General features: G+C 33.1%; 1 protein-coding gene across 2 annotated transcripts; it reads right to left on the reverse strand.

Annotated features, from left to right (window-relative positions):
* Window positions 1-206: 206 nt before the first annotated feature.
* Window positions 207-13711, reverse strand: LOC144424372 (kelch-like protein 38). Of its 2 annotated transcripts, none has more exons than XM_078113608.1 (13): window positions 13576-13711; window positions 11313-11433; window positions 9287-9440; window positions 6147-6364; window positions 5612-5758; window positions 4861-4951; window positions 3957-3980; window positions 3806-3882; window positions 3082-3262; window positions 2269-2403; window positions 1553-1714; window positions 1176-1302; window positions 207-347 (listed from the first exon to the last, which is right to left on the reverse strand). In XM_078113608.1, exons 1-13 carry the CDS (start codon window positions 13644-13646, stop codon window positions 224-226), a joined length of 1632 nt encoding a protein of 543 aa, XP_077969734.1. In that variant the 5' UTR covers window positions 13647-13711; the 3' UTR covers window positions 207-223. The 2 variants fall into 2 exon arrangements, with proteins under 2 accessions (XP_077969734.1, XP_077969733.1); XM_078113607.1 differs by having other exon boundaries at window positions 3957-3983.
* Window positions 13712-14801: the final 1090 nt, after the last annotated feature.

A 14801-nucleotide genomic window follows, 5' to 3' on the forward strand; every position in this document is an offset into this window, starting at 1 on the left:
GGCGTACAAATTTTCTCTTATTTGTAAGGAATACAAGACCCAGGGTCATGAAATAAGTTTTAATAATCGATCATGTCAAGTTCCCAGTACCAGTAAAATTATTAGAGATTTCCTATTTGAATAAAATTATGATAACCTATACATATGATAACACTACAAATATAGAAACTGATTTCAATTAAAAAAATTTGTCCAGAAGAGTTCCACACAAAACTAAGCATTGCTAAGTTGGTAAACATAAAGCAACTGAAGCTTCTGGATAAACATTTTTTCCTGGCAGGCTTCCAACAACTTTCCACGTATTTGTAAGATGATCGTACTCCTCAATAGTATTGTTACTGTACACCCTATTAACAAAAATGATTGGTGAAATGCTATTTACATATTTTAAATTTGGAGTACCACAAACATGAAATCATGTATACTGAATATTTTACTCTTTACAAAACAAACCTAAATAAAATTTACGATATTAAAAACATCCTTGATTGGTTGGTGGTCAACAAATAATTTTTAAAAGTCATTTAAGTCGTCAATGCAGGAAATTCAAGATTTTTCATATATTTCTCTATTTTTTACAGAATTTAGAAATTGAGTAAAACCGATTTTCGTCTAAACTTCAAATGCACAATTTGCACAAATGATAATTATTTGCCAAAATAATACCAATAAATTGGTACTATTTATTCCCAAAATAAGAAATCTCTAATTTAATTAGAGTTCGGTTCATTTTAGACATTCCTCATTTGAATATTCGGAAGTGATGAGTAAATTCTAACCGCAAAAGATAAATTAGTGATTATTGACCAGAAAAAAGAAAGCAAAAATACTAAAAGAAAAGGGAGGACATATGAGGGTGTATTTCGGTACATTAGAAGGAATTTACTTGCCTAATCTCAACCAAGTTTGAAATTATGCGGCTACCTCATTTTTACACAAAGATGTCTTTTCCGCTTTTTTAATAATTACCAGCACCCAGAGCTGGATCATTGCATGTTAAGGTACAGTCCCCATAAATTTGGAGCTTGAATATTTTTCATGAATCAGGTACAGTTTCCACAAATTTCGAGCTTATTATTTTTCATGAATCAGAGAAAACAATAACTTGACACATTCAAATTTTTATGTAGTGAATAAAATTGGGTACTGATACTGAAATCAAAAATTGACCTTACCCGCCAATAGCATATATTTTGTCTCCCAAAGTGCACGATCCTAAATTGTATCTGGCATAGTTCATATTAGCTGTTGATGTCCATGTTTCATTTTTGATGTCAAAACAAATCACAGAAGCAGATGGACCTGTGAATAGGCATCCCAAAGAATAATCAATAATTTAATTTAAGCAATAACTACATTTTGACTAAAATACATGACAATAAATTTGATTTGGTAATGATGCAAAAATGCACCATTTGTTAATGCATAAAACGACCATTCTCAATCTGTTATTTCCGAGTCTTCAAGTCAATCCATGACAAAGTTAACCATTAGTAGCCAGGACTCATACATGTAACCCTATGACTTAGCATATGAAACATAAATTACAAACCCGTAATGAAAATCCTTCCATCCAACTCCACAGCTGATGCACAATGTCTCCCAGAAGGCATGCTCGGCAATGTGTGCCACTTTAAAATAGCTGGATCAAGTTTCAAATTATCAGAAAGAGAAGGAGAGTGTCCAACATATCCGCCAATACAGTAAATGAAGCCTGAATACAAAAAAGTTATTTCTCTACCAGAATTAATATGTAAATTATGGGCTCAATACACATTAACACACTTTAATGTTGCACACATTAAAGAGGGTTAACATAAGTGTTAGGAACTGGTTCATTATCACGATGCTTACAACTCAAGAGAAAGATTCTTCAATGCTCCACATTGAATCCTGTGCAGCAGAATATCACCTATTGATTCTGATATTAACAACAGCGACATATACATATTATGGGCATTCTAACGGATAAATATTGTTAGACAATGTCAGATTATAAATTGTAACCTTGTGTTATATACAACCGATAAAGGGATTGAAGTGACAGGACTTTGCAAACCAGATACGCAACAAAATGAATAATCACTGACATGGAAACATATAGTAAACTTTCGAAGAGTTGCGAATAATTTATGAGAACAGAGAGTAATGGAGGTACAATGGAAGAAACAATCAAAAGCGGCAAATTATATAATTATACTATATAATTATTAAACAACAGTATTTATTACTGGTAATAAAAAATTACAGACATTGGTACTGACTGACCTTCTGCAGCAACAACTGCACAACAGAAAGCCGGTACTGGTTTGTCTATCAAATGAACCCATGAGTCATTTGAAGGTTGATACTTTTCAACAGCTTTGCTTGAATAAGAAGAATCATTGAAGGCATATATTGAACCTAGGAAAAAGGACAATTGTTACAGGTATTTCATATGTTAAGGACAGAAAATTCATTTGTCGATCCGGAGTTTGAATTTGCAACTATTTGTGTAAATCATGAAAACAACATTATCGGGACGGCACAGAAGATATACCATGATTTTTTATAAATACGCATGGATAACAATCTTAATCATTTGATATATTTTCAAATAACGGGAGACATGGAATAAATAATGTTAACGCTTTCCGAACGGCAATTAGATGGGGAAAATTATAATTTATTGCATTGCTTAGTTCTAAAATGATATTTCAGCCAGAAGTCTTCAAAAATACTTTGGCTTCGGTTGGACTTATGCACTACGTCATTATCGGAATTTATATTTGTAGGCAATATTAATTTACAAACATATAATATTCACAAAGTATTTGAACACATGTTGAGGCGTTTTGGATAAAACAAAAGAATTGTTGAACTTTTTTAAATACAACTAAACGCTTTTTATTGTTTACAGAAAAAAACATACAGCAGAATTTACTCGATCCAAAGTGGGAGCGGAGCGCATTGAAAAAAAAATTTAAATGAAAAAACTTTAAGCGTACTTCTTTTTTTACCAAGAAGGCAAATAACTTCTCAGCCTATTTTAAGAATACAATATTAAGCGGATATATTACAAAACATCTTCTCCAAACTTACCATTCAATGCCACTGCTCGCAGCCTTCCATCAGTTGCACGATCTGCTAATCTTTCCCAAGTTGCAGATCTATCCGCATAGTTTAGTAAACAATAATTCCTTTTATCATACATGAGCACATATATATTATTTCCAAGAACAACAGCATAAAATGGTTTTTCTAGGATTTCAGCAGTGATGTTCTGAAAAATAATAAAAAATAATAATTGGTCAAGATCAAATACACATGCCTTATTAAACAATTAACTCAAAAATTTTTTTCTAGACAACCTTATGGCTGCTGTACATTTTTAGGAAAGCAATAAGCACTTGAGCTCTTTGTAGAAAAAAAAACAGCAAACATCAAAATTTAATCATTTTCTATAAAATAAACGATAGATGGTGATTTGAAAATAACTTCAATCATAGCAAGTAAAGGTTTCAAGTTCGGAGGTGATCATAATAACATTGCCATGTAACAGCGATTGAGGACAAGTTGTACATACCATACCTCTTCCAAATACGATTAAATCAAAACATAGATAGTTAAGATAACTGATTCAACTGCTACGCCATCTCGCCACCCTAAATATAGTCATTTAGCATTCGTTGCAAATAAATGCAACTTCATAGAAGCTGTCTCGGCGAATTGTGATATGCGCTTAGAATATGCTTAATATTAAACCATATGTTTTATCATTTAATTTCACACTTTTGCTTAAAATAAGACATAAAACGTTGCAGACCTGAGTTTTTGCCCATGTGTTCTTCTCAGGACTGAAGCATTGAATTGACTTCGACGTTCGATCAAACACAGCTATAACTAAAATGAATGGATGCTGAGCTGTACTTTTCTAACCGGACTACCCTAGAACATATTAACCAACTATAGCTTACCACTGTTTTCTTTGTTTTCAGGACCTGCTGAAATAAATAATAGTACAATTTTAAATTAAAAAGGATTTTTCTTTTTCGTAAACTATGCATTCGGAGAAGTTATTACGTACACAAACCAATAGTAAAATTAAATGAAATCAGGAAACCAACTGGTCACATAAAGTATTAGGTATTAAAGATAGGGATAAAGTTTTTTAACAGCAGCTAAATTAAAATAAAACTCATCAAAGCAAAATCTCAATAACAATTCCTATTAATTTCTTATGAGGAGAAAAATGTTCAAACTCAAACACTTAGAATATTGACGATCAATATTCCAATCCACACCACTGAAAATTTTGTAATGTCTGTTTGGACAGCACAGCTGTTTAGGATAGTAGGATAATATGACCATTTCTTTACTAAATCTAGATCAATGAATTCTGCTCAGTAGGCTAGACCAAAGTTTCCCAAACTGCATTGCATCTTTTAGGTTGAGTGTTGCGGACTAATATCCATTGCTTTCAAAACGGGCAATTAAAATTTTATATCAATTTCTTTTCTCAATAAATTGGGCAGTGAAACGCAAACTCATCCATGACATAAATGTCGTTCGTGTTGTTGTGTTATAAATGTAAAATTATCTTTTCTCGTTGGTTGGGCACAGAAGTTGATACAACATAGGATGAAGATTTGTCAAAAATAAGACCACGTTCCGCCGCCCGAAAAATTTGGGAAACCCCGTGTTAGACCAGGATAAGCTGAACAGGACTGATTAAATCTCGATTTGACATCATTGCATATGTCAGTTATAAAATTGTTAAATAAATTAGTAAAATCTTTTATCAAACTGCAATTTCACACATGTAGAAATATATAATTCCGAAAACCATGCCTTCCAAGCAATGATGAAAAACAAAAATACCTGTCATGATAGTATGATCTTTAGCCTGCACATTTGCTCCTTTGTGAGAAAATAGCAACTTCACACAGGATAGAGAGTTTGAAATCAAAGGCTAAAAAACAGAAAGAACATGGTAAGCTTCTGAAGCATTTTAGATAATTGTCTGGTTATACCTGAAAATTATCATCAGAAATGAATAGGCCAAGTGCTAGGTACTTCGCTTGATCAATCTTTCACTAAAGAGATTTGTATACAAAAAGGTTACGGATAGAATATTTCATATATTCAAATGTAAATGCTAATGAACTTAGCATAGATTTTGATTTGTAACATTTACATGGTATAAGTCTGAAGGCGATATTTAGTTGAAGACAATGTAAAAAATATATGCACAAATAATTTTTATTGCTTGAATGTAAATAAGTAAGTTTGTCTTAATTTACCTGAAAAAATGTACAGTATTAAAGAGTATAAAAGGGAATACTAATTAGGATGACACTTGACATTTGAAATATTGCTAATTGTTAACTATCTTAATATAAATAATAGGTAAACTATTCCCAGCAGTGGTAATCGCATAGTGTTCGATGTAACTATGTTGCTAATATGGATTACAGGTTTTAGTTATTTTTTCGAAAATCCAAAAGAAGCAGAATATATCTTTCTGGATAGAAAAACATGAATTTATTTTGACCTCCAGCTTATACAGTGGCCTGTACTCAGAGATGATATCGAAACTACCACATAAAAACTATTTTAAAATCCGACTTGCCTCCTTTTCCACGAGATATGTCATGTATTCAAACGATAGTTTAGAAAAATCAAACGTTTTGAAAATTTCTTCAAAACATTTGACACGATTGTCCGTTTCATGCTGAGTCCATATTATCAATGCTTTGCATTTGTCAGCAGTGGAAGCCTAAATGAATATTTCATGAAATGAATAAATAAAAAAGAAGAATTACTTGTAATTCAAGTAATAATCATTTGAGAATCAAAAGTTTTACCTGTCAAAATTTTAAAATCAATTCCTATTGAACGTAATGAGGCCATAAGAACATAATTTCAGGTACAAATAATATGGGAGTCATTTTGCTAGTCCCTGGATGTATAATAGAACTAAAATAAGGAATATTGGAATAAAATTATGCCTAACCCTAACCTGTTACACATACTACGTTCCGGTGTCCGCCATCTTGGTTCACATACTACGGGAGTAGCGGAAAAATATATAAAGATTTACCTCCTATTTTTATAATTTTACGTCTTTAGTTGTCGTGAATTATTTATCAGAAATTTTCACCCACCTTCACATTCTCAGATTTCATTAGAAAACGAAAGTAATCATTTTCAAGGAGCTTGAAATCTTGAGAAAGTACAACTGAGCAGAAGTTCTCCAGAGCAAATGCATTGCAATGCTCTTTCAAATTTACACAGTTGAACATGCTGGCAATTCTTTGCGTTGAAACGAATGATTCAGATTCCAAGTCATTGGCAAGAAAGACAGCAATTCCATCACACAGCCCTGTGAATATAATTGCGATAATGGTATAAAGACAGGATTTACATATTTAAAGCCTAGGCGAGAGGGAAGCCGATAATACGGTTTAGTCATGGCGCAAAACCACGGCTACTATCCGCTCACCAGTCTGTGTTAGTTATGGGATTAGGTAGCCAGTTATTTGATTTAAATGCACAGAATTGATACCCACTGGTTATGGGAACCACGCTGCGCCAACAAAGAGTCCAGCAATCCTGTCACACATAATTATCCTCACGCAATTCAAAAATGCATGAACTTGATTACCAGCCATTACGTGAGCTACCCTGTGCGACAAAGAGTCTTGCACTGCTCTCGCAAATAATTATCCCCCACATAATTTAAAACTCCGAACTCATGCAAGGTAATCAAAAGTGCAATGGTAAACAAATTTTGAAGAATGATGACCGCTGAGCCTAATACCAATAATATCTATGAGAATATTATTTGGAAATTGTTATACTGGACAGCGCTGTCAATCTTAATCTTTATATAGTCAGTTTAATTTGCAGTTTTTAAATCCAGAAGCGAGAAAAAATATATTTCATGCAAATCAAGGATATATTTTGTCAGTTCGATTTAGGGTATAATTTGGAATTCTTATATACAGAGTAAGGGGAAAACCTAAACCTATAACAAACCTCAGCAATTCCATAAATGTCACGTAGTGACATTTCACACATTTAATCAATTTTACTATATCAGGGTCTTGGTGGTTTGCTATTTTTAGAATGCCAATTGGTAGCAGTAACACTGATGTATTTACCATACTTCACTTTTCACTTTCAACCAAATATTTTTCAAACGACGAGACAAAACAAGTGATGTCACGGAGAGAAAAGTTGAATGCATAAAATGACTGCGATATATCATTCAAATTTCGTCAAAAGCTTCATGACATGTCAATTATAATAACTTGTCTCTGTATTCTAGAGATATTAATCTCCACATTTATGCAAAATTTATTGTACAACAAACATTTTTCAGGAAGCAGCCCAATTATACGGCCCAACTAGTCGCATGTCACTCCGTGATGTCACGGAGTGACAAAAATTCCTTATCATTAAAATGGTATTAAGAATGTTGAACAATTAGTTGTATTAGGTCAAAATTGGTTATTTGTTTGAAATTACAAAACATTTAAACAAAAAATTGGGATACATTATATTTTTTTGTCGTTCTGCTTGTGTCTCCCTCATATTAATATGCTAAACGAGTGCACTAACTTTAATAATCTATATAGTTAAAAAGCTATGTTGCACAGACAACATATATATCTGGAATCTTATTGCAGTGACTTGACAAAGTATAAGCAATTCAAAATACAGAATCTGGAGGATCCGTTAATGCAATTCAGTTTAAGAATCTTTGCACCATGCGACGATTTTTGTTATTTGGATATCTAATTTATTAACCATAGAAAAGCATTTTCTTTTGCGTTGAAGTCTCTCTTGTTAGGTAGTACTTGCATCTGCTTGCAAAGCACACATAGAAGCAGCGGGCCCCAAACACAGTACTCTTAGTCTGCATATTCAGAACAAGAAGACAGTGATAAATATGTCCCTGCGAAAGCTCGTTATTGCATCATTTTTGCTTTTTCCAGCTTTATGATATAGTTGGCACGTAAAAATAATTATTGGTGACAATGAGTGACGCACTGGTGTTTTCTAATTGGAAGTATCTTCAATTTTTGACAAACATATCATATTTCTTTCACATTTCATGATTTTTCGCATCCTATGAGTTAACCCGATAAATGGATATAAACCAAAATCCAGATACCCATGTTAAAACTTGAGATTTAATATTGTTTGTGAATTATTAGAATTCCCTTACGCCTTTTACAAAAATGTCGAATTATATTGCAAAACGATGCATTTTGCCATATTTATTCTGCCATTCCAACAGATTACATATTTTTTCAATTGTAGTCTACAATAAGTTCGTTCATATTGTTCAAAACCGGCACATGTTAGGTCAAATATTTTGGTCATCGATAGTTTTAAAAAAGTTGCCATTGCCATTCAATCATGTCATTCAAGTTTCATTGTGGGTAAGATCCAAAGTAAGTAGAGGGCAAAGTGGAAGAATTTGCAGTTCAAACCCAATATTATAGTAGCCTACTTCGCGTACAGAAAAATAATATTTTCCAAAAATGACATACTTATGTCACTCCGTGACGTCACGGAGTGACGAGATCTCTCGAAGTGCTGCGAAAGAACAACAAGCAACTATCAACTGCCAAATTGGTAAATTATTGGGCCCTACCCCCAAAGTGACGTCTCAGTTTTTGAGGCAAATAGGTATTGAAATATATCAGATAATTAAAATAAAGTTAAAAAGTTATCACGGAGTGACGCGTCACCGAGTTAAACACAAGGCAAATTCCCATCAGCTCTGTTTAGCCCAGTGTTGCCAATAGTGTACAGTGCAATATTTATATTAAGCACAGATATCAGAAGTAAAAATTAACACATACTTTAGTTGAACAAATACATTTTAAGGTAACATAAATAGCATGAGAGTTTATTTTACAAAACTGAAGAAAATTAGGCAGAAAATTATCAATTATTCCGCTGAAGAAAAAACAATTATTTTGAGCCGTAAATGTACCTTCTCATGCGTTTTTAAAAACTTCAAGATATGTCCTACACTTTCTGCAGTTCAATATTTCAATTGGGCAAGATATAATTTTTACCAAATTTTCAACTAATTTATGGAATTGCTGACGTCTTTGTCTCTCATTTATGATAAATATTTTATTTGTCAGTTTGATGTTTTGTGTACATGGTATGAATTAAACATTTACAGCTCACATATGGCAAGAAAAGAAATGGAAATGTGTTGCACTTTAACAATCTGATAGTAACTTTACAATCAAAAAAATATATATATATATATTCTCACTCTGCAATTGCATCATATGAGCGACGAGCATTAACTCCTCACGATTCTCATCAGCTACATATCCTGTCCCAGTGTAAATAAAATCAATGCATTTTTTAACACAAACTGGATTTGATTCCTTTATGTCGACGACGCCTGCCTGGCTTTCTTTAGTCTGAGAAGTTGAACATATAACTTTTTAAACTTTTAGGTTTTTTAGATTTTACAACCAGGGCCGAACTTGAAATTTAGATAAATCTTTAGAAATGGGTTAATGTGGATTTAAACAATATCTTGTTTCTGTTATGATAGAAAGTAGTAGCACTTGTTTCAAACCGGCTCGGCAATGTGGCGCATCATGCTAAGCGTTAGGAATACTCTCGCCAATAGACTATAGACTACCTTGCGTCGGATTGCAGGTTCGTATCCCGTGAGGGTATAGTTAAGGGCGAGATAATCGCTGGACTTCTCATCACCTTAGAAGGGATCGCGTAACCGCTGGTCGGTTACAACTTCCTCCACTATAAATTCCATGCTTCAGAAAACAAATAACGGGTCAATATTCCCATATCCGACATGGACTGGTAAATGGATGGCAAGCTGTGGTTCACCATATGATTGAGCCATCTCAACCAAATGGCAAATGGAAAACTTAACAGCAAATAGGTTTTATCAATTTCGTATTCACAATAGATTGGAAAAGTGGAAAAAAGTTCCACACTGTAGAACAGGGCAGATACCATTTTCTACATCTGGTAACAAATGTTCAGTTTAATTTCTTTCATACACTAAAAGCATATATTTAAATATGAAATACCGCATTTGGTGTTGTTACATCATAAAATTAATCAGAAAAATCTTTTGACATATTGTTACATCACTTATGTCACTGAATTGACTAGTGTTATGGTTAGCTGAGGTAACTAGCAAAATTCAATGATGTGATTGGCAGTCTAAATTGTTATCTGGCTTTCTATCTTTTCGGTTGAGAATATATGCTAACAATTCTGGCATCATAAAAAGCTAAAAATCGAATGCTGATCCTGTTAGACTGGGTTGGCTATGCCGGATAACTAAATATTGATGTTATGACCTTACAATGCTGCCTATATGCCAGAAAATTTAGTAATTACCTTCCCGTACCTCATATTCGGTAATTAATCAATCTGCAGTTATTTGTAAGTTATTTTGTAAACATGAGTTTCAAAAAAGCTGACGAATTCAAACAGAATTTTAACTGGATGTGAGAGGGAAAACACCAATATACTTGCTTGATAAGTCGTCATGTTGTGTGGGTGACAAAGGCAAATCATTTGAACAGCCTTGGCAAAAACATTTTTTCTGTCATGAAGAGTTTGAAATCTTTTACTAAATGTAGATATAGAAAGACTTTTGCGGGGTTTAGTGAGTTTTTTGAGGATTCTTGAATGTTTTAGCTTGACAAATGACAAATATTGAAAAATGAGTTTGCACAAAAAAGTTTGTTTTGTATTGCACCGATTACCTATTTTTGGCACTATTGTGGCCCGCGAACAATACAAGAGTAATTTTGTGGCCCCCGGGACCGACAATCTTAGACAATCCAGGTGGAGATTAATGAAGAAAAATTACAGAAACATGGTTTAAAATGCTTAACTTTTCTTTGCAGTTAGACAAAATTGAATGTCATATGATCGGCATATTTCACAAATATAAATAGTCTAAATTATTTTAAAATTAAGAATTCGCTGCATTCGTTTTTTATACGATGATTATTCACATCCGAATAAGGCCCATCCATATAAGTAGCCACTGATATATGTAAAAGGTTACTTTTGTCTGTGACCAACATTTTTCAGATTGGAATTGCCTACTCAATTTATTACACCATGGTTGAGAAAGGGGGAATCGAACTCGGGATGTATAATCTGCAATGCAAACACAGCTAGTTCCAATGTTCAAACCGCTAGGCCATCATATAGGCCTAAATACCTGATTTTAAATGTATTCAAATAATTTTTGCCATCCATGTGTAAAGGCTAAAGTAGGCTAATGCACATATACTTACATCGTGAGACAGCATTGCCTTAAAGTAATCAGATCCGGCTGAAACCACATTTTTATGAACTGGAATTTCTTCAGATCCAGCTTTTATGAGAAAATCACAGAACATTTTGTTCTCCCTCATTCTGGAAAAAAAAATACTATACAGCGTAGAGCAGTGGTTTTCAAACATTTTGGGCCGCACCGACTTTTTAGAATTTGTCGAGTCTCTCGCGCCCCCTCAAAAAGAACTAGCTAACAATAAGCTGCAAATAACAGATAGCAAAGCAAAAGTATGCTTTATCCGAAAAACTTGTTGAAAAGACATCTGGATGAAATCGCAATTTCTAAACAATAAAGAAATGTAAATATCCAAAATATTGCGGGTAAGATCAAATCTAACTTATATAATATTTATTTTTAATTAGCTTCACGACTCAAAATTGGCTACACCCCCCTTGCGAGACATGCACCACTGTTTATGAACCACTGGTTTAGAAGATAAATAAGATTAAGTCCTACCAGTTCAATTTCATGATTATGAAAATTAGTGAAAATTTAGTGAGAACTAATGTATTGTTTGGCTTATTCAATATTATGAAAAAACTTTCAAAAATGGCGAAAAGGAATCAAGTAATCGTAGGATGTGGAAGTTTCCGAGAATTCTTTTCATCTGACGTGAAGATGTTAATCAATTGAACATTTACTATTCACATGCCGGTGTGAATATGGCGTATGGAGTCAGGGCAGTGAAGAATAAAGGTTGAATGACAAGAAATTTGAAATATCGTATTCCAATAGTGGAATGTCCCGATGACACAAACTAACAAGAAATGTTGAATGCTAAATGAATGTTTCATTGAGCCACTTTGTTTGTGTTTGGTCAGTAAATGGCTGAGCCTGAGTCATCATTGAAACATGAAGTCATTTCGTCCGAAGTTGAGCACTTTGATGGTCGGTCAAACTTTGACTAAGCTGCAACTCTACAACCATGCAGAAAAATGTTACAAAGAGATATTTTGAAAACAGGCAAAACAAAAATTTCTGGGGGAAACTAAATGTATGGAGCTGACTAAGTATTTTCAACAAAAAACCATGAAAGACTGAAATATGTCAAAATCTTATGGTTAAAATTGATTTCTGAGAATTGTGAGCTGGAGCCAAATTTGTTGCTAATTAGAAATCGGATTTTTTTTTTCAAAATTCCTCGTCGAAGTTCAGGCTGTGCCAAACCTAAGTCTCCCATGACAGAGTGAAATTTCCATATTTTCGTAGTTGATTTGACTTAATTAAATATTTGAAACACAACATAAAACTATAAACCTGTTCAAATTCACCAATAACTCATTATCAAGAGCATTAATTATATGATTTAATTATCTGATTTTTAACGTTTTCAATTCTCTAGAATCTTTTTGAGATCATGAATAGCTTGCAGGAAACTAAATGAAAAATTCAGATTTCTTGAAAATAAATGTTCAGATTTACGAGTAATTAATATAATTCCTGTTTCGATAAGAAAATAGCGAAAATACCAAAAGCTTATGACTCAAGTTGGAAAAAGAGATAACAAATTAAAATTCATGTCTGGAAATAGCTAAACTACAAACAAAAGTTTTCAAGGCACAAAATGGCGAAACATCAATGAGCAAAGGCGAGGAATGGTTACAACCAGTAGTGGGATTCAGCCGGTTCGCAACGGCACCGGTTCTATAGAATCGTCTCACGGACTTTTATGAGATCAGCGAACCGGCCAGCTTTAATGGTTACTGTCAATGTTCAGTTTGTAACAGAACCGGCTGAAAAATATGACTTTTGTGATGGAATCGGTTGACAAAAAACTTGAATCCCACCACTGGTTACAAGTAGTTAGAAATAGCAATGACGTTTTAATGTGATATCTGGGTATGCTTTGGTGAGAACAAGTCTTTTATTCAGACAGGGGTTAGAGGAATAACATACACACAATTAGTTCTTTTTTGCGAGTTCTCAGTTGTTTTGAAAACAATCATGTCGATAATTCATATGTACGGAGTTGATTGAGCATTTTCAGCTAAAAATTATAATGAACTGGAATAAACCTAAATCTTATGGTCAAAATTGATTTTCTAAGAATTGTGAGCTGGAGTCAAATTTTTTTCTGAATAGGAATCGGAGCATTTTTTTTAAATTCCTCTGAGTTGTGCCAAACCTAGGTCTCCCATGAGTCATGACAGAGTGAAATTTCCATATTTTCACAGTTGATTTGACTTAATTAAATATTTGGAACACAATATAAAACTATAAACCTGTTCAAATTATCCAATAACTCAGCATCATGAGCATTCTTATCCATCGGGATTGTTCGTTCCACTTCCATGTTTGAATAATGTTAAAATAGTAAAACTTAAAAGCTGACTAACTACAAAATTCGAAAAACAATCTGGAAAAAGATAGGTATACACATTACACAAGCATTGGTATATAGGGGGATTGAAATTACAGGGAACATTAGTAAGAAAAACTCTTGTTAGGATAACCAATGAAGCCAAAGCCATCTGCAATAAATCAGTGGAACAAACACAAGACAAGTTTTAAATTATCGCGATGCACCATAATCCAGCTTTATAGGAGTCATTTTATATCCATGCGAATAAAGTAGAGTTTGCGATGCAGATGTGGGAAAATTTGTACATTTTAGAGATTCAACTTGGCAGAGCCCTGTTGAAAATTTAATTTAAAAAAAATGTTGAGAACTGATTTTTCTTCACAGCCATAGCCAATTCAACTACTCAAAACCAATAGATATAACGATCTTGACAATATAGAATTATAAATCGAATATCTAGGATTTTTAAGATGATGTGATATGTCACAGAAAGTTATGTATACTACACAACTATACCATATCAAAATTTGATTCTAGACTAATAATAAAATCACAAAATTGGAATGAGTGGTATAACTAGGGTGCGAAAAAAATTAGGAGTACATAATCACACAATGTAAACCACAAAAATATAAAAAGTGATAGATAAAATCATAAATGAAAACAGAGTGTTATAGAAATTGTCAAATACAAACATTTTGAAGTACGGTACTTCATTATATCAAAATCCAATTGGGGCATGTATGTTACTTGTCAATTGAAGAGCATCAATCAGCATAGCTTTTTACATAACTATTGAAAGGTTAAATGTGTGGGAAATTCATGGACACTGTTCAAACATAAATATTTAGTTAAATCCAAAGTCGGATTTGATTTAATTTGTGTTTTTTTCGCAATAAAATTTAAGGGAAATCCAAATAATAAAGTGCATTTTATCTGATTTATCGTCAAAGTCATTTTACAGGAACAGTGCGAAGAGGAAAATCGGAAACTGCTGACAGACCCATGAAACAAAACCGAAAAGTTGACATTACACACCGAATATCTTAAGAATAAAATAAAGCAAGAAGATGAATACATAGTAAGTTGGAGATTTGCATTTTCTTCCATGCTACTTGCATGCGATAAAATGTACGAAGGTAACTA

This window comes from Styela clava, chromosome 6, assembly GCF_964204865.1.
Source record: "Styela clava chromosome 6, kaStyClav1.hap1.2, whole genome shotgun sequence".
Classification (NCBI taxonomy): Eukaryota; Metazoa; Chordata; class Ascidiacea; order Stolidobranchia; family Styelidae; genus Styela; species Styela clava.